The 17789-nt window shown below is 48.0% G+C and overlaps 1 protein-coding gene across 1 annotated transcript in view; it reads left to right on the top strand.

Annotated features, from left to right (window-relative positions):
- Window positions 1-903: 903 nt before the first annotated feature.
- SRRM4 (serine/arginine repetitive matrix 4) overlaps window positions 904-17789 on the top strand; it is a 135247-nt gene continuing 118361 nt past the window's right edge. The window contains exon 1 of the mRNA XM_004690996.2: window positions 904-1402. Within this exon, the coding sequence (XP_004691053.1) occupies window positions 1272-1402 (131 nt within the window). The 5' untranslated portion in view covers window positions 904-1271. The remainder of the gene's footprint in view (window positions 1403-17789) is intronic.

Here is a 17789-nt window from a genome sequence, read left to right as displayed (position 1 = left end):
AAAGATCAAAAAGTAACTATCTGCAATCTTCAGATATCCCCTTCCCCGTTACCCACCACCCAATGTGTTTGTTTGTTTGTTGAGTTTTAAAAAAAGTGGACGAGCTGAATCGCCCCTCTTAGATGGGATGGGTGAGATGTGGGTGGGGGTGGTGACTGTTCTATCTGGAATTGTTTGGCTGCCGGGACTGGGGGCAGGCTGGCTGCAGGCACAAAAGAGATCCCTCACCGCGCCGCTTGCACAGATGGAACGCTGAGCGCCTCTGTGGGCCGGGGCCCGGGTAGGCAGAAGGCAAGAAGCCGGGAAGCCGGAAAAGCCGAATTGGTGACGGATTGTCCATCAAACGGCACTTTCTGGGTGGGGACCACGCAGAGGCCAGAAGCAAAAGGGAATGGAGGCCGGGGACCGCCTTTGCCCGTTAAGGCAGTCCCATCCTGGAGTGGGGGTGGGCGGGTGACTCGGACGGATAGGTTAAGTTTCCTACTACCCCTTCAAAGGACGATCCTCTACAAGACTAGAGAAGCGACTAAGAAGGGAGGTGGCCGGGCCCGGAGGCACGCTGGAAAGGGTTGGGGGGGAAGTCGGTGATGGTGGGGGAGGTGAGCGGGCTGGAAAGCAAGATCACCAGCAGGGTTCAGTTCGGGGCTCCCGGATCGCTTCCCAGAGGGGTCAGCTCTGCAACTCTGTCGCCGCCGGGCCCCGTGACGGGCGCTCGCCCCGCCCTTTCTCCTCCCTAGACCTGCGGGCTTTTGTTATGCAGATGGCGGCTGGAGGCTGAGCCAAGGGAGGGGGGAGTTGGTGGAGAGGAGGGAGTTGATGGGGAGGAGGAGAGACCGGGAGGGGGAGGAAAGTGCAGCTCTCGCGACCAGCCTCCTCCTCCAACGTCACATTGTGCGAGAGACAAAACCCGGGCGCGCCTGAGCTCACACGCGCACGCACACACAGACGACCCCGTCGCCTCCTCTCTCCTGGCGCTGCCGAGAAAGCCAGCCCTTCCTTCTCTTCCTGGGGCGCCGAGGTTCAGCAGCTCAGAGAGCAACCTAGAGCCAATCGAGAAGGCAAGGAAAGCCGGCGGACCAGCCTTCTTTCTCCCCCTCCTGCCCGGACCGAGGCGCCCCATCCCCCGCCCTGAGCCCCGATCTCTCCCATCCCACTCCTCTGTCCTCTGGGTTTCACGTGGACGGAGTCCGGAGCCGGGTGTGCCCCCGTTGGGAAGCCACGTTTCAGCACTTCGGACAGCGCCCGGGCACCCCGGCCCCTTTGGGTTGGCTATGGCGAGCGTTCAGCAAGGCGAGAAGCAGCTTTTTGAGAAGTTCTGGCGAGGAACCTTTAAAGCTGTGGCCACTCCACGTCCCGAGAGCATCATCGTCGCCAGTATCACAGCCCGTAAGCCACTGCCAAGGTAATGACCTCCTCCTTAGGAGGGGAGACTGGCCGCCCCTCTTTCTGGCCTGTGCCCCAGAGCCCTGAGGGGTGGGTGCAGGCAGCTGGGCCAGGGCTCCTGTCTTTTCTGTCACTCCCGGGTACCTCCCGATGGAAGAAGAGAACTAATTGCTTGTGCGAAGGGGGACGCTGCTGAGAGGGAGGGGGTCTTACGGGAAGCATACTCAATGGGCGGCTTCTATTCAAGAGGCGTTGCCTGTTCAGGGTGGGCGGTGTCGGTGGGATATGACTTGACTGAGAAACTTTTCTTGATAGCACAGAGCTCAGGGGAGGGGGGTGAAGGGATGGTAGGTTTTGAGGTGTTTGTGGGTGTTGTACAGAAAGAAGATGAGGCTCGAGCCATCTCAAGCAGTGTTCAGAAACAGGGACACATTTCTATACTCAGCTCAGAAACTAGCAAGCTCTGAAACGTTTTGCAAAAGCCCATATGCTCTTCCTTCAAATACACCCTAAACAGCACCCTCCCCCATGCCTCTGGCGGCTGCTGCTACCAAATCTTCTCCTCTTCAGCATCTAGAACCTGGACTCTGAGCTCAAAAGGCTGAGGGTGTTGGGGGGGGGGCTCCAAGATTGTGGAGACAGTCTTGGAAGAGTTTTATTTGGTTTTTCAGAAAAAATCTGATTGCTTTGAACTCAGGGATGAGAGCAGATCTTGGGGGGGTGGGTGAGATGGGGAATAAAAAAGGAAAGGGAAGAAAGAAAAAGCGAGTGGGGTAAAGTGGCAAGGGGTTGGGGCAAGCAAATATTTTAAGACAGAAAAACCCAATTCTTTTCACCAATCATTCAGTTTAGAGGAGTTTGAGAATGAAAGGGAGAAGGCTGTGCCCTCTGTCAGGAAAAATCTAGGCAGCATGAGAACTCATCTTTTCCTGGTGTTGGATGAGTGGTTCAATGAGAGAAAAATAAAGAAAAGGGCAGGGGAGACCACTTGGAGGATTTATTAATCATGGCAGACTACATTGGAGAGTAGATTGAAAACCTGTCTGGAAAAGCACTTTGGACGGAAAGCCTGTTCTAGCACAACCGACTCCAAACTTTCCAGGGGTGGTGTGAGGCATGGAGGACCGAGGGGGAATCGTATCCAAAGAATCAAACTCAGACTGGAGAACTTTTCATAGCCTGATTGGAATCGGCTAAGATGGATATTTGGAGAAATGCATGCCCCATGATGGAATGGATGTGCTGGGAGCCCGAGGGCCATGGGAAATAGCCAGCTGCAAGCAGCAGCCAGGGCCAGTGTCCGTGAACATGAGGGAGGGGCCACCCTTGGACACAGGCTGGAGGAGGGAAACAATAACGCCCTTGCTTCTAAAAGCTCCCATTTCTCTGCCAGAAGGAGGTTCTTTGTAAAGAGTTTTGACGTCAGAGGTTTTTATCTTCCTGGGTTCTGTCCTTCCCATCTACCTTTGGAGTGTCCCTGCTGCTGTGACCAAAGAATATGCCCTTGTAGCAGGGACAAGAGGAAATTTCATCAGAAACTAAAAGTATGGCATTTGGTCCAGAGTCTTTGTGTAACTCAGGGGTTCAAGGAGAGGAGAGTGGTTTCCTGGGGCATTTCAAGTTAGAAGAGCCTGAAGTCCACCTTGCCAGAGCCTTCACCCTTTGCCCATCTGTCTACTTCTGCCATGCCTTTTTCTTGGCCATAATCTCATCATAGGCATTGCCCACAAGGTCTTCCCTCCCTGCATTTCTGTAGCATGACTGAGTGCATCTGAGACTCACAATGGCCAGCCTTCCACGCCCGGGTGTCATTTCACTTCTGGTGTCTTTCAATGTCCTGGATCTCCTTTCTGTTGGTCGCCACTCCTGAATTGAAATTCCAGCCCAGAAGTCCTTAATGTCTGTCATGCTGGAAGGATCTTCATCAATACTTCTATGACAGGTGTGACCTCCCTGTAGAATACATTCCAGGTTTATAGCTGTTGCTTCTGGTTTGGGATGAAGAGTGAGCAGAGAGCATTTGTATTCAAGTCTTAAGGAAAGGCGAGGTTTGAGTTATCTTTTAGCAGACTGGCTATAAAACCTGACTCATCTCTCTTCTCGCCAAAACCAGACACATCTAATGATGGTCAGTTTCCACCTCATTTTAATATTCCATACTTACTGGTGGGGAAAAGAACTGATGTTTCTAAAACAGAGTTCTTACAAAGAAAGAGGACAGGTACCGGTGTAGCAGCCTCTGGGTCCCGCGGCTTCCACTAGAGGCAACCTGGGGACTTGGTCTCACCAGAAATGTTGTTTCGTTCCGTAAGTCAAGCCCAGTTCCGTCAGCAGATCTGTCCAGAGAGAGGGAGCAGGTGACCCCAGAACCACCAGCTAGTCTGTTGGTTTCACATTCAATATTTGTTTCTAGAGGAGGGCTCGCCTGTCCATGAACTTCCCTGGGATATTTTAAGTCTGTCCCTGCAGATCATTTAGTGCTGAGACAGAAGCATACATTCAGTTGGTTGATTTCCTAGCAATAGGCATACATCATACACCCGCACTACAAGCAAAGCCTCCCCTGGTCCCTCACTCCTCTCCCCCCTCCGTGAGACATACTTGATGAGGCAATAGCTTTGTCATGTATCAAATTGCAAGCAGATGTCTGACTCAAATGTCAGGACAGTATAGCAGAGAGGGAGGCAGTATGTCATGGTGGTTATAGGGCTCAGAAGGACCCAGATACCTGTTCTAGCTCTACAGTTTAGAAGAGTGTCCTGGCCAAGTGACTTTACATGGCTGAACCTGCTCTTCCAGCTTGCAAATAAAAATAATCATAGTTGCCAGCTCGGACAGTGAGTTATGAGGATCGAATCAGGTAAAGCACTTTCCAGTGTGTGGGGACTGTTTAACAGATGTAGCTTCTCAAACAAACAGAGGTCTCCTGGCTAGAGGAAATCCACCATGCCTCCCGGGACTGAATTCCTCATGCCTACCCACTTCTCTCCCAAATCACGCAGACAATAAAAATTGTGGGAGTTCTACTTCTGACCAGCAAGGGCGAAAGGAGGGGGGTTGAAGGGAGGGAGGGGGAAGGTCACAGTGGTCCCTCTTCTTTCCAAGGGAAGGCTAGCTGCTTTCTGCTCTGAATCAATTAGGAGGTGGGGAACAGGTAATGAAGTATCTGGTTTCAGAATTGACTCATATAACATTCTTGGTGTGTTTTTACTTCATATAGAGACAACCAGGCTCAAACTCCTTGAAAAATCACAATTTTAATCCCTAGCTCCATCAAATCTAAAAGAGCCAGATCATTTTCCACCATACTTCAGTTCCTATCCTTTTGAAAGGGGTTGCTATGAGAAGCAGTTCCAAAGGGAACGATCTAACAGGGTCTGTCCCAGGCACACCAGGACGGAGGGATCCCACAGCTCACGAGGAGTTAGAGAGTCAGCAGGAATCAGTATGATTCTTGGAGTAGAAGAGTTCCCCTCCTCTGTTTCCACCAAAAAATTGTAGTCATTTTGCCCAGCATTCTCTTCGTTAATTGCTTAATCCAGAAAAGTTTGCCCTAAGACATTTAGGCTCAAAGTGGTAAGTAAGCCTGGTGTTTGAGGCCAGCTCGGACTGAAGTAATAAGGACAAATAGAGTCGGGGACTTCGTGGACATACAGAAATCATGCCAAACCAGCCTATCAATCCTTTGTGGATATAGAGCTATTGTCAAGCCCTGGCAAGGCAGCCCCCTTAAAGAGAACAGCTCCCCCTTACAATTCTTTGGCAAGCTATTAATTTTCTTCGAAAATCCTTTCTATGCAGAATAGTCCAGAAGCAGAGTCCCTGTCCACAGGATCATAAATTCCAAACTATTGGAGATTTTTTTTCTATTGGAGATTTTACTGTGTAAAAGGGAAGGTGGCCAAATGGTAAGGCAGGAAAAATGCCTTTGAACCATTTAATTCAAGTCTCCCTTTTGTGCCAAGAGATCAGTTAGCCACATTTGTGCTGACTCTGTCCTCAGAGCCAGTGAGAGGCTGTAGGAAAGTGATTTCCTTACAGCTGGTAGTCGAAATCCAGTGTACCCAGGGTCAGGGAGAAAGCTTGTCCTGGAGACCAAAGAATGTTCTTCTCTAGGAAGGGAGTGTTATGGTTTGGGGCAAATTTTCCTCCTTCTGAAAGGTGAAATCTGTGGAGTAGAGCACGCGGGACAGTGTGAGGGGATCACTTCTGATATGGCTGTGGTCACTTGTCAACTGGGCTATCTTAGAGATGGGCTGGTGGTGGACAGTCAGTGAAAATTGGGGGCATTAATTGAATGAGTGCACCTGCTTTAAATCTAGCAGCAGATTAGCTCTCTCCCAGCCCCGCCCCCAGCCCTCACACACTGGGGACTCCAATCAATGCAACCCCGCAGAAGCCCACACTGCAAATAGGTCTGATGCTTCCCCATGTCAGAATGGAGCTCCCTAGGCAGAGACAACTCTCTGGCAGGGGGAGAAGACCCGTCAGCAGGAGGTTGGGCTAAATGCCACCTGCGAGTGTTTTCCAAGCCTATGAGTCTCCACCCCCACTTCAAGTCAAATAGGGAAATAACCTAAAAGCTTCTCAGTAAAGGGGGAAAAGATGGGATCCCATGCCTCCTGCTACCTGAGCACACCAGGTAGAACCCCACTGACACAAAATATTTAAAAGCTATCCTTTGTTCCTGAGTGGCTGACTTCACCTTCCAGGGAGGAGGGAAATTTGCAGGAGCTTCACAAAACCTGAGTTCTTTCATTGCTGCGGCGAACTCTCTCTGGGGTGGAAGAGAATATTCCTGAGGTGGAGAGAGTAGCATGGTGAGGAGCTGGAGTACTGAAGTGAGTTGTAGTCAGGCTGAAATCCTGCTTTGCTACCTCCTAGTTTTGGGATCCACTAGTCACTTCACCTCTGTAGGCCTCAGCTTCCCCTTGCGTGAATCCTCATCTCTTGGAGTTGTAATGAGGAGGGGGTGGGGCAAGTCACATAAAAAACAGGGCGCAGAGCCTGGCATAGGCCATGATGTTCCAGAAATAGTGCTGTTGGCCCGGGGAAAGGAGGAGTGAAAGTGGCGGGCCTTATCCTCAGGCCAGCAGTTGGCAGTGACAGGGCGGTTGTCGGTGACAGGGCGCCTGGCCTCACCATGACCACCTGGTGCCTTCTTTTCTTTTTCTAATATGGTTTTGACACCTCCTGGAGAACCCTTGAGGTGGGTGGGAACTGACAGATCCTGATGGCAGACCAAGAGAAAGGATTGTTTCCTTCCGCTGTTTACAAATACTCCCTGGCTCTGTGACTTCCAGTGAACACTAGACTTTCTCATTCTCGGTTTCCTCATCCAGTAGATGGGGTTCATCACGGCTCCCCTGAGAGCTGTTGTGGGACCCCAGTGAACTCATTTGTAGAAAGTGCTGCTTGGCACACAGTAAGGGTTCCATCCATGTTAGCTCTTACTAGTCATAACAAGTTGTTTATTATTACTACATGCCAGGCCCATCAGAGAGAAAAAAGATGAATGAAATGCAAACTTCCCCTTTGTGGGCTATTCAAAGGTGGACACTCAGGATGACTGGGTTTAATGTGAGGCAATCTTTACTTAACTACATAGAATTAAAGAAAGGGGGGCTGAGGAAACTAGAGGAAGGAGAACCCTCACTGAGGCATGGAGTACCCCATTATGTCTAAGCAATCATCCTTAGTTATATGATGTGTAAAATGGAAATGACTCTTTTGTTTCATCAATTTTACCTGCAAAGACAAAGAATGATCAGAACATACCAGGCCTTTGTTTCCAGTAGAGTCCCAAGAAAGACCTTTTCTTTTCCCAGAACATAAAGCAGGGTACCTTCTCAAGAGGGAACATTGCCTTCTGGGGGTTCATAGCTGGTGCACATAAAGGGGAGAACTGTGGAAAGGAGCTGCCCTTATAATAGAACATTTTCAACTCTCCTGCTATTGGATCAGGGCTGTAGACTCTGGTGTGGTCCATTAGGTTTCCTGTCCTTCATGCTCTAGCTCTAGCTAATATGAAATCTAGTCTGCATTCCTTGAGCAACCAGCATCGGTGGGGGGATGGGAGAGAGCCCAAACATGTCAAAGAGAAAATCAACTCCAGGAGAATGAATGCAGAAAGTAGAAGCAGCATGTGGCTAAAACATGCAGTTGTACTTTTATTCATTCATTCATCCAACAATTTTATTGAGATCCTACTGGATGCAGCAGCGGGGGAGGAAGAGAACAGATGAATAGATGAAGAATCAGTAAATAGTGAGTCGGGGGGGTAATACACACTTTAAAGAAGAGAGAAGCTGGCAGGAGGAATAGAGGAAAAGTGAAGGAAGGGGCTGTTGAATGGCGTGGTTGGGATCTGGATGAAGGGGGGTGACCTAGCTGAAGGATAATGGTGGGGGGAGGTTCTTGAGGTAACACAAACAGCAAAGCACAAAGGCCCTGAGGTAGAAGCAGGCTTGGGATATTTAAGGAATAGCAAGGAGGTCAAAGAGTGTGAGAGGCGGTGACGCCTGAGATGTAGGCAGGGAACAGATCAAGCAGACCTTGTAAGCCAGTTAAAAATTTCAAGGTCTTCAGTGGTAGGCTGGGAGCAGGGAGGGGTCCCCAGGGATTCTGCCCTCTCAGCAGGGTCCTGGATCTGTTCTGCCTTGCTTGGCTCCACTTCCCTCATTCAGATGCCACCAGGAGTGACTTTGAACAGCAGTGTCAGAAGCTTAGCTGGGCCGCTCCATGTGCTATAGACAGGCATGAAATTTACAATCTCTCTGATTGTGATCAATCAGATTAGGAAATTGAAAAAGACACTGTTTAGATTTCCAGGTAGCAATAGCAAATCTTGTTCCCAGGAACCTGAGAATTTGGTCTGTCTGTCTGTCATAACCACACTGCCAATCTATCCCAGGAATCCAGTTGTCCCCCTCTATTGCACACCCTTGGCTTCCGCCTGCTCCCCCCACCCAGTCGGTCTCCCTCTCCCTCCCTCCTCCATTTCCATTTGAGATTTTGCTGAAGGAGCTCCCATATGCCACAGCCTGTGTGCGGAGCTCCGTGAAATAAAACACAGAATTAAGATGTCATAGAGACAAAGCCAAACCAAACACAGAACAATGCCGAACCCTAAAACAGTCATTAAGTAATTCACGTCTACATGTGTCTGTTCAAAACAAATATTAAGATCCTCTGGACGCAAATGTTCCTCGTCAGGAGAATCCCCTAGCTGCCGTATTCCCAGGGCTTACATCCTGCTGACAGCCTTGCATAGCAGAAACATCAGCGGATCACTGTTCTCTGGCTTCATTAAAAGTTAAACTTAGGCAGGTGAGCTGGAATTTTATGAGACAGTTACCACTCCTGCGGGGAGAGAGGGGCCATCTGGACCTCCAGTGTGTGTATTCACGGTGTGCGTGCCCAGCCCCGTGCTGAGTGTGTTTCACCTATCACCTAATTCCACTCAGACTCACCCCAGGAGAGAGAAGTGTTTAGGAGCCTATCGTACAGGTGGGGAAACTGAGGCTCAGAGAGTAGAAGTGACCTGCTCAAGGGCATACTTTGGAAAGGCAGGAAAGCTGAATCCAGACAGGCAGAGGGGGCTTGTCCAGGCAGGACAGTTTGTAGTTATGAAACCAGGGTCTGAACTCAGGTCTGCCGGATTGCAGCTTTAGTCTCTGTCTCGGTACCTCCTGTCGCTGTGGCTTGGACTTTAAGGTGTGGCCGTTTTTGTTTTGTTTTGCTCACCTTGTTTTATGTTCAATCAGCCAAGACATCCATCACTGTTAAATACACAGCTTCTGAGACACGGCAGGAAACAGGTCACCCCTCCCAAAAATATTGCCTCCTTCTCCCTCCCTACCCTCTGTCCTCCACGTGGGGCACAGGAACCGCTATTTTATTTATTACTTTATCCCTTTGTTTTCTTACATTGTTGTTTATTTTTGTACAGTGGTTGATTTCTCCACGCAGATGTAGTCCCCATAAGTCTCTCACCAGCGTATCATCTATGAGCCATCACCATCGCCCCTTGTGCTCAGAAGAACCTCTTTGAAAAGAAAGTCAGGCCACACAAACCCTCTCTCCCCCACCATCTAAAGCCCTCCGTTGCTCTCTGTTTGTAGAATGCAGCACTGACTCCCTGCTAAGGACTAAAATCTCTTCATGGCCCAAGTCCTACTGATCTCCCCAAGAACATTTCTAAAAAGCTGCCCCCATTCTCTCTGCTCTGGTTGCCTCCCGCTTCTTCATTTCCTCAGATTGTCCATGCTCTGCCTGCCGTAGGCAGGGCCTTTGCACCTGCTGCTGGAGAAGCTCCTCTCCCCACTGATGCCTTATTTACACCAGTAACATTTACTTCTAGATGTCAGCTCAACTGCTGTTTCTATAGGAATCCTGGGAAGTCCTTCCGCAATGCTCCAGACAAGGTCACACCCTGAATGACAAACTTCCAAATTTTCTTGTCACTGCATCTCTTGCTTGAGTCTCAACACACCTGGAATGTTACATGATTTGTGGGATTGTTGGTTAAAGTGTAGCTGAGAACATCAGGAGGGTGGGGACTATTTGATCATTCACTTGCATCGCAGGGGGGCCCAGCAAACATTGGTTGAATGCATGAATGGCTTCACGTTCCCTTCATCAAATCCTTTTCATGCCTAATAGTCTCAACCATGTGGAGCAATGCCAACTCCTCTGATTTGCCGGAGAATTCTTTGAGCTACTGAAAGTGGAGACCGTGTCTGTCTCATTCCTTACTGTACTGTAGCACCTAGGGCAGTGGCCCATGCTTGGGTGTGGGGGTGGGGTAAGTGTTTGTTGACTGAATAATTAATTCATTATAAATTATTGGACATGCAGGTCTAAGCATGTGGCACAGGCTTCTACAGTGGTACAGCATCAGAATCTTCAAACTAAAGGAATATGGAAAATATAGCCCCCTCATTTTATGCCTAATATGTTAGAACAATACATTAGATATACAATCCAACACATGTATTATTTACAAATAAATACATACAAGTATATGAAGGCTTCATCCTCATTTCCTTACTGAGAGAGATATGAGATCAAAAGAGCATTAGGTGCTTCTGTTCTAACCCTGCTCCTCATTTTCCAGAAGGAGACTGAGTCATATCTCCCATCATGTGTTTGCCCCACGTCATGTGTTTGAATGACCCTGCTGTGATCAGGCACCAGACACCACTCTCTTGCATCCCACCCCCACCCCCAGTGTGAGATATGGCACCCTGCCCTGTAAAGCTCTCCCATGGCATATGCTGGCCTGGGGGTCCTGATGAGGTGGCCATCTGTACCCAGCCCGTGCCCAGCAGAGCAGGTGAGCAGCTCTGGTTATTTCTGGAATCATATTTCAGAGTTTCCAGCAGATAAGGAGGCATTTGTTTGGCCAGCCTCCCTGCCATGGGCCTCCCCGTCAGGTGGCAGGTGATTCTGGGGCCGTTTTCCAGGTGGCAGGTGATTCTGGGGACCAGTTCCCTCCCACAGGGATAGGAGTCTGAGCAGCAATGCAGGATGAGCTCAGGGCCTTGACTTCATCTATGGATAGTTGTTACTGGTGAAGAATCATCACCTAATGGCACCTTGCAATGGTCCCTGTGGCTTTAAGTCTCAGTCAAGCTGGGAAAGCCATAGGAGGCTTTGGGGGAACTCAAACACAGCCTTTTCATTTTATAAGTGGGAAAACTGAGGCATGTGTGTATCAGAAGGTTAATACCAGAGCTATAGCTAGAATATGAGCCTCCTGATACCCCCAGTCCGAAGACTCTACCCTGGTAAGAGTTCCATGAGGAAGGGTGTAGAAAAATTAACTTAGCCCCTTTTTACATAGAGGACGAATGAGACTCAGATGTGAGATGAATTGCCTAAAGTTGCATCGTGGGATGGCATACCATATTGTTGCCACTGTTTTTGTGAAACAAATACTATTGAGATCATCTGATCCTCACAGCATGGCATGCCAGTTTTATGTCCATTTTTCAGATGAAGAAACTGAAGCTTAATGTCTTATACAGATCCAGAATAAACCCCAAGTCCACTGTAGGTAAAATCTCCACCCCTAGGAATTTGTAGCCTGAGCATGGCCCCACAGGACAAGGGAAGAAATGGTGTGATCATCTCTAATTGCTGGCCAACCTGCGATGCCATGGTGACCCCCCCATAATGCCCCTTGTTTCCATTGCAACATCTCCCTTGAAGCCCCTTAAGCTTTTGAGATGGGCACTGTTGTTACCCCAGTTAACAGATGAAGAAGCTGAAGTGTAGGAGAAAGGTTATGAATTCTGCAAGGTGACACAACTAAGATGTGGAACTAGGACTCATACCCAAGCTGTTGAGTTCCCAATAGTCAATATTTTAGCCACCATGTCCTACTAGCACACAACCTGTGAAGAAAAAAACATCAAAATTTCCCAGAAAGGAGGAGTGACTAGATCATTCAGCAATCAGCAGAAGGGGAGCCAGTTCTTCAGAGCAGAGGAACATCAATCCATGGCACACCTGCACATACCTGGGCCTATGCTTATGTAAGTTCAGTCTCTTAGGAGGTTACACTCAACCCAAGGTAAAACTCCTTAGAGTGTCAGCCAAATCACAAACTGAGGCGACTGTGTGGACTAGGAGAGAGGGTAAAAATGTTCCATAGGGATTGTCAGTACTTCAATTAATTAGTAATGGTTGTCTGGAGCACAGTATTGAAGTGGCTTCTTGGGTTGTGTCTGAGCTCAGTAGCAAAGAGTGCTTTGATTGATTAGTGATGTCTGCTATGTATTTATCTTTCCCACAAAGGACATGCTACAGATTTTGGAAGGGTCAGATCAAGTACCAACCATTGAACACCTACTGTGCCATTGGTATCACCCTCTTTACAGTCATCCTTTCCATTAATGCTCATCATAGGACATCATCTACCCTCACCCCCCTCAATTTTTCAGATGTGGAAACAGAACCTAGACAAGTAAAATCACTTGCGCAAGACTGAAGAAGCTAGTCAATGGCTAACCAGCTCTGATCATTACTGTTAAATACATAAACCATTAGGCTGATGAATAGAAATGTCAATAGAAGAGCAATTCTGGAAGCTGTTAATGAGTGTGTGGATGTATATATTTGATCAGAAGTTTATATCCATATAGCCACAACCAGCATAGTACCCTAAACCCAACTGGTACCCAATACATATTTATGTCGAACTATGAACAGGCACTGAGCCAGGCACCCTGGGAAGGGAGGTTCAGAGAGTAAAGGGATTCATTGCACAGAGAGGAAACATCTAATTCAGTGCTTGGCTCATGATAAATACTTGTTGCACCAATGAGTGCTAGCAGAGTTGCACCGGTGGGATTTGGAAGATAAGACAGAGACAATCTTGGCAAAGACAGGGCTCAAGGATCTGCCTGCCCACTGCTGATTCTCAAGATGTCAAGCTAAGTGGACACATTTCATGATCTCCCCTGGGATCCAGAGGATCCCAGGGAGCCAAAGCAGGCGGAGGAGGAAGTGGGTGTCTTGCACCAAGGGAGATATTTCTGGTTTTGTAGCTACCAGCAGCGTGCTGGTAGCTCATCTGCTCATCTGCTGCTGGAACTCAAAGCCAGGGCAATGCCAGCTTCTGTTTGCGTGGGGCACTTGGAGCCTGTGCAAGAGGAAGAAGGCAGCAGGAACGGGTGGCCTCTGGGAGCCCAGTCTTCTACCACACCCTTTCCTAGTTGACCAGTCTGTGCTAAATTTGAGCACAGGCGTATCTGTCTTATCTGTCAAGCTGGCATATTGCATTTTGAACAAGTTTCAATTGTGAAATCACTGTGAGATGGATAGACTTATTTTTTCCATTTCACAGATGAAAAAACAAAAACGCATAGAGCTATTGATAATACAATAATGTTAAACACTTGTTAAAACTTCACAGTGCCCCACAAGACAGGTGAGAGTCTTATCTTTGTGCAAATGAGAAACTGAGGCTCAGAGGAGCCACGTGTTCATTGAACCCAGCTGTGTGTTTCCAATTCCTGCACTAAACCTGCATGCTATCCAACCTCGTTGTCAATCAATTAGTTAAAGTATTGATTAATAATTTGCATTTATACAATGTTCCACATTTTCTAAACACTATGTGTATTAGAACCTGCCAGCTGTGCTCTGATACTCTAAGCGAGGTGGAACAGATATTCTTTTTCCTCCCATCCTTTGACACCTCAAAGATGGTGTCTGGGGTAGGGTGGGGGGAACTTTCTGCCCCATATGTCTGTCGCATGATCCTTTGAATAGTACAGCAAGGTAAGCCTTGCACTGTATTATACTTCACTTCCCCAAGCCTCAATTTTATCATTGAGTAGAGAAATAAATTCCTTCCAAGGTTACTATGAGTGTTGGCGGTGGTAAATTGGAAAAGAATCTAACCTACCTGCCAGATGAGAACAGTAGCCAGTTCTACACCTTGGAGGCTGCTATTTCATGAGTGTTCATGTTTCGCTTGCCAGTTCTCTTTAAGAGCAGGAATGAATTGTCCTGGCTGGAGAACCAGCTAGTGTTGTCAAGGTGACTGGCTGGAGTTAACCTGGTCATCTGTCACCAAGGAGTAGCACCAAGTTTATTGTTAGCATCCTCTCTGCACCGTCCACATACCGGAAAGGAAAGCTCGCGCATCCACAATAGTTAACCCCACTGATGCCTACAATTCCAGGCACTGGTCCTGTGCCAGGCTTTGGGTGTGTTTGGTCTCCACTTGGGCAAAGTCACATCGACCTTTAGTTGGAATTGGGTTAAGCTGTTTTTAGGTGCAAGAGACATCTCTGGAAAAATAGAGGCAACCAGAGAACACTCAAAATGCAGCCACACCTGGAACACAGATTTTTTTATTGTAAGTCATTTATCTAGTCATGTACAGTTCCATGTTGCATTGGAATTATGCTTGTTTGGATGGAGTTTTTCCCAAGTGATAGCTAGAGAGAGAGGCATTTCAGAGTTTAAACTAAGTAGATGCTTAGCACCAGCCAATAGTCATGGGGTATTGGAAGGTAATCCCCCAGAGAGATGGGGACTTCCTTCCTGATGGAGCTATCAGGCTACTGGATTCTATGCCCAGCTTGCCTTCTCTCAAGGAACATATCCTCTTTCCTTCTCTCAAGGAACATGAGAGAGTGTTTGCTGGCTGCATAAATCATTTGGACTTGAAAAATAAGCAGATGTGTCATGTTGGATGTGACAAGAAGATCCTTCCATGAGGCCAGTGTAGTTAGAGCAGATAAGATTCGTACTCTTTTTTGTTTTTAAAGATTTATTTGTGCATACAGAACTGGGGTACAGGCCAGAGGCTCAGGGGCGGCGAGAGGCCTCACCAGAGACAGAGTGGGGAACAGAACAGGCAGATCGACGAAGTACACTGCTGAGGGGAGCAGCGGGTGGGTCAGGAGAGGCCTGCCGTGCCATGTGTCACCTCTGGGGCAGGCAGGAATCGAACTCATGCGGAAGCAGCTTTAGATTCTCAGTGCTGTGCTTTAACCTGCTGCGCCACCAGGGAGGGCCTAAGATTCGTACTCTTAACAGTTACACCCTGGGGGCTCGGTGGTTTAATATGATCCATTAATTTTTTGCTCATGCCTCAGTTCCAGATGGGGGGGAAGAAGGGCTTTGTATTTTGTAGTCATATAGGAACCTAGCTTTGCTCTGTGATCAAGGTGATGAGGCGTGACCCAGTGGAAGGTAAGGGACGTGAATCAAGGTAGGGAGTCCCACTTGCTCTTAACTGCCTTGGCCTGAAAGTGATCCTGCTTCTATTTGCATCCCACTGGTGAAAGCTGGTGACAAGGTCCCACCTCAATGCTATAGAGAAGAGGAAAGTGTCATCTTGAAGCATGTCTAGGTGAAAAGAAAGGACGGTGCCAACCTTCCCCTTGTATGAGAATCGCTTTTCAGCACTGGAGGCCTCTCTGAGTTCTTCAAATGAGTGGAAGATGGCATGAAAAACAAGAAAAAAATATGTCATCGCTTTTCTGACCACCCAGTATTTATTGAGCAGTTATTATACCAGGCGCCGTGCTAAGCTCTTTGTATGCTTTTTCATGTTTAATATATTAACAGTCACCTATATATTGCTATTTCCATCTTATAGACAAGGAAAGTCCAAAGAAAAAAGTAACTGATCAAGATCACGTGGTTAGAAACTGCTAGAGCCAGGATTTGAACATAGTTGAGATTCTCACCTTTAGATCACAGTCTATGTAAGTGCAGCTTTCAAAAGTGAAGCTAGGAGGATTAAATATGGTGATAACCCAGTACCTGGAGTACATTTAATGTTTATCAAATGTTGGCTACAGGGAAGAGAGGGAGAGGGGAGGAAGAGAGGGAGGAGAAAGAGGAAAACAAATCTCAACTGTCAGAAAGTTTCTCTTGATCTCTGGAAAAGAATCTCCCCTGGTTGCTTTCTCCTTTGCAAATCAGTATCCCACTTATTCTCTTGCACATTCAGTAACAGGTACTGAGTGTATTTATGTCCCAAATCTTGTGCTGGACTCTGGGACGTGATGATGGGCTAGATGCTGCTTCTCCCCCAAGGAGCAGAGATAAGGTGTGGGACAAGCTCATTCTCTCAGAATTCTTGGAGGGTCTGCAGTCTCCAGGTGGTCAGAGCTCTAGTCCTATTTCCCATTCGTGGTCTCTGTCAGTAGACACACACAAGGTGCTGAAATATTTTTATGTAAGTTTTTCCAAAAATCTTTCCCTCTCCTTATAGTGACAAAGCCTTACTCCCATACTAGTGAGGGCCATGAGACACAAATATATTTCTTAATTATCCTAGATACTATAATTGGTGCAGGGCAAACCTATGATGCTGGGAGAGCCCAATCTCAGCTCTCCTCTGGGATCAAGTTCAAGGGAGGGGACTCTCAATGGGCTCTAACACCCAGCACTGATGGAGAGTTGATCCCAATGCTAAGAATAGATTATAGGGCATAATCATCACAACTGGTCTATAAGGCTGATACATTTTTTTAAACAGATTATTTTATTTATACATACAGAACTGGGGTACAGGCCAGAGGAGCAGGGGTGGTGAGAGGATTCGCCAGAGACAGAGTGGGGAGCAGAACAGGCAGATGGACAAAGTACACTGCTGAGGGGAGCAGCGGGCAGGTCAGGAGAGGTCTGCCGCGCCATGTGGATGACCCCCGGGCTGGGATCAAACTCGCACTGAAGTGGCTGCGGCCAGCCTGCAATGCTGCACCCTAACCCGATGCACTGCCAGGGAGGGCCGACAGAATCATTTTATCACGCTTGTTGTGCAATTGAGAACGTGGTGTTCAGAGAAGTTACGGCGGCCATTCAAGGGCACACCCGGACTTGAGTTGCAGCCCTGTACTCTCCCGCGGGGTGACCCATCATCTTTTAGAGTTATGGGGTCTGGGGAAGGACAAGCATGTGGGTAAGCTTTGGAGTGTAGGTTGTGATCAGGGACCAGCTACGAGTAGATTGAACCGAACCCCTGGTTTATGCTCCCCTGTGCCCCCCTCTGGATGACCACTAGCGTCATCCAGAGCCCCACACTGCATAGCTCTGTATCCTCCTAGTCCCCAGCATGTCCTGAGCCGCAGCCCCCAGGGTCTGTGACATCCTGGACTCCTGATTCTCTCAGGGACAGGCAGCCAAAAATTGAAGTCAGCAATCGTGCACATCACTATCAAAAATGAGGGCAATTTTATATGTATTTTTGGTTCCTGTTTCCCCTAGCTGCTCTTCCCCAAGGGCTTGAGGCTGTTAAAAGTAGCAAAGCTGGTCGAGGTTAGGCAGGAAGGTCACCAAAATCAAAGTGAGATATTTCCTGTGCATGGACATCTAGATTTGGCTAAGCCCGCGCCTTGTCTGAAAGCCAGTGGACAGTGGGCACGCAGGGCCTTGTGCTCTCAAATCCTGTCGGCACTTGTCATGACCTGATCTGTTACTCTCACAGTTCCCCTCTGCTTTTTCCCTGTCACATGTCCCCAGAGTCCTCCCCAACCAGCCATCACAGGAAATATTATTACCTTCTTATTCCCTGTATGACATCACAACATTGTCACATGAAGAGGTGATGAAAAGACGCAGCTCCAAAGTCCAGGGCGTAAATAGGATAGAGGTGTTTGAGGCTGTTCACATTTAAATGATGTTGTGTTCTGGACTGGGGATATTTATGGTTTTTCTCAGATTTAAAACATTTGTCATATGTTAGATTGACCCTCTCAGTCTACATAAATGTTTACTTCATACCCAATTGCATTTCTGAAATGTTATGTGGTTTTACATCCAGAGGGACCAGCAAGTTGGGTAAGCCACGGGGCCCCACATACCTGGTGTGGTCTCTGGTTCTTGGACTCTGGGGTCCTAAGTATTGGCGATTTTTATGTTCCATGGGTGCA

The sequence above is a fragment of the Condylura cristata genome, unplaced genomic scaffold (assembly GCF_000260355.1).
Source record: "Condylura cristata isolate star-nosed mole 26May11 unplaced genomic scaffold, ConCri1.0 scaffold00029, whole genome shotgun sequence".
NCBI lineage: Eukaryota > Metazoa > Chordata > Mammalia > Eulipotyphla > Talpidae > Condylura > Condylura cristata.
This window is presented reverse-complemented; position numbering and strand designations above follow the sequence as displayed.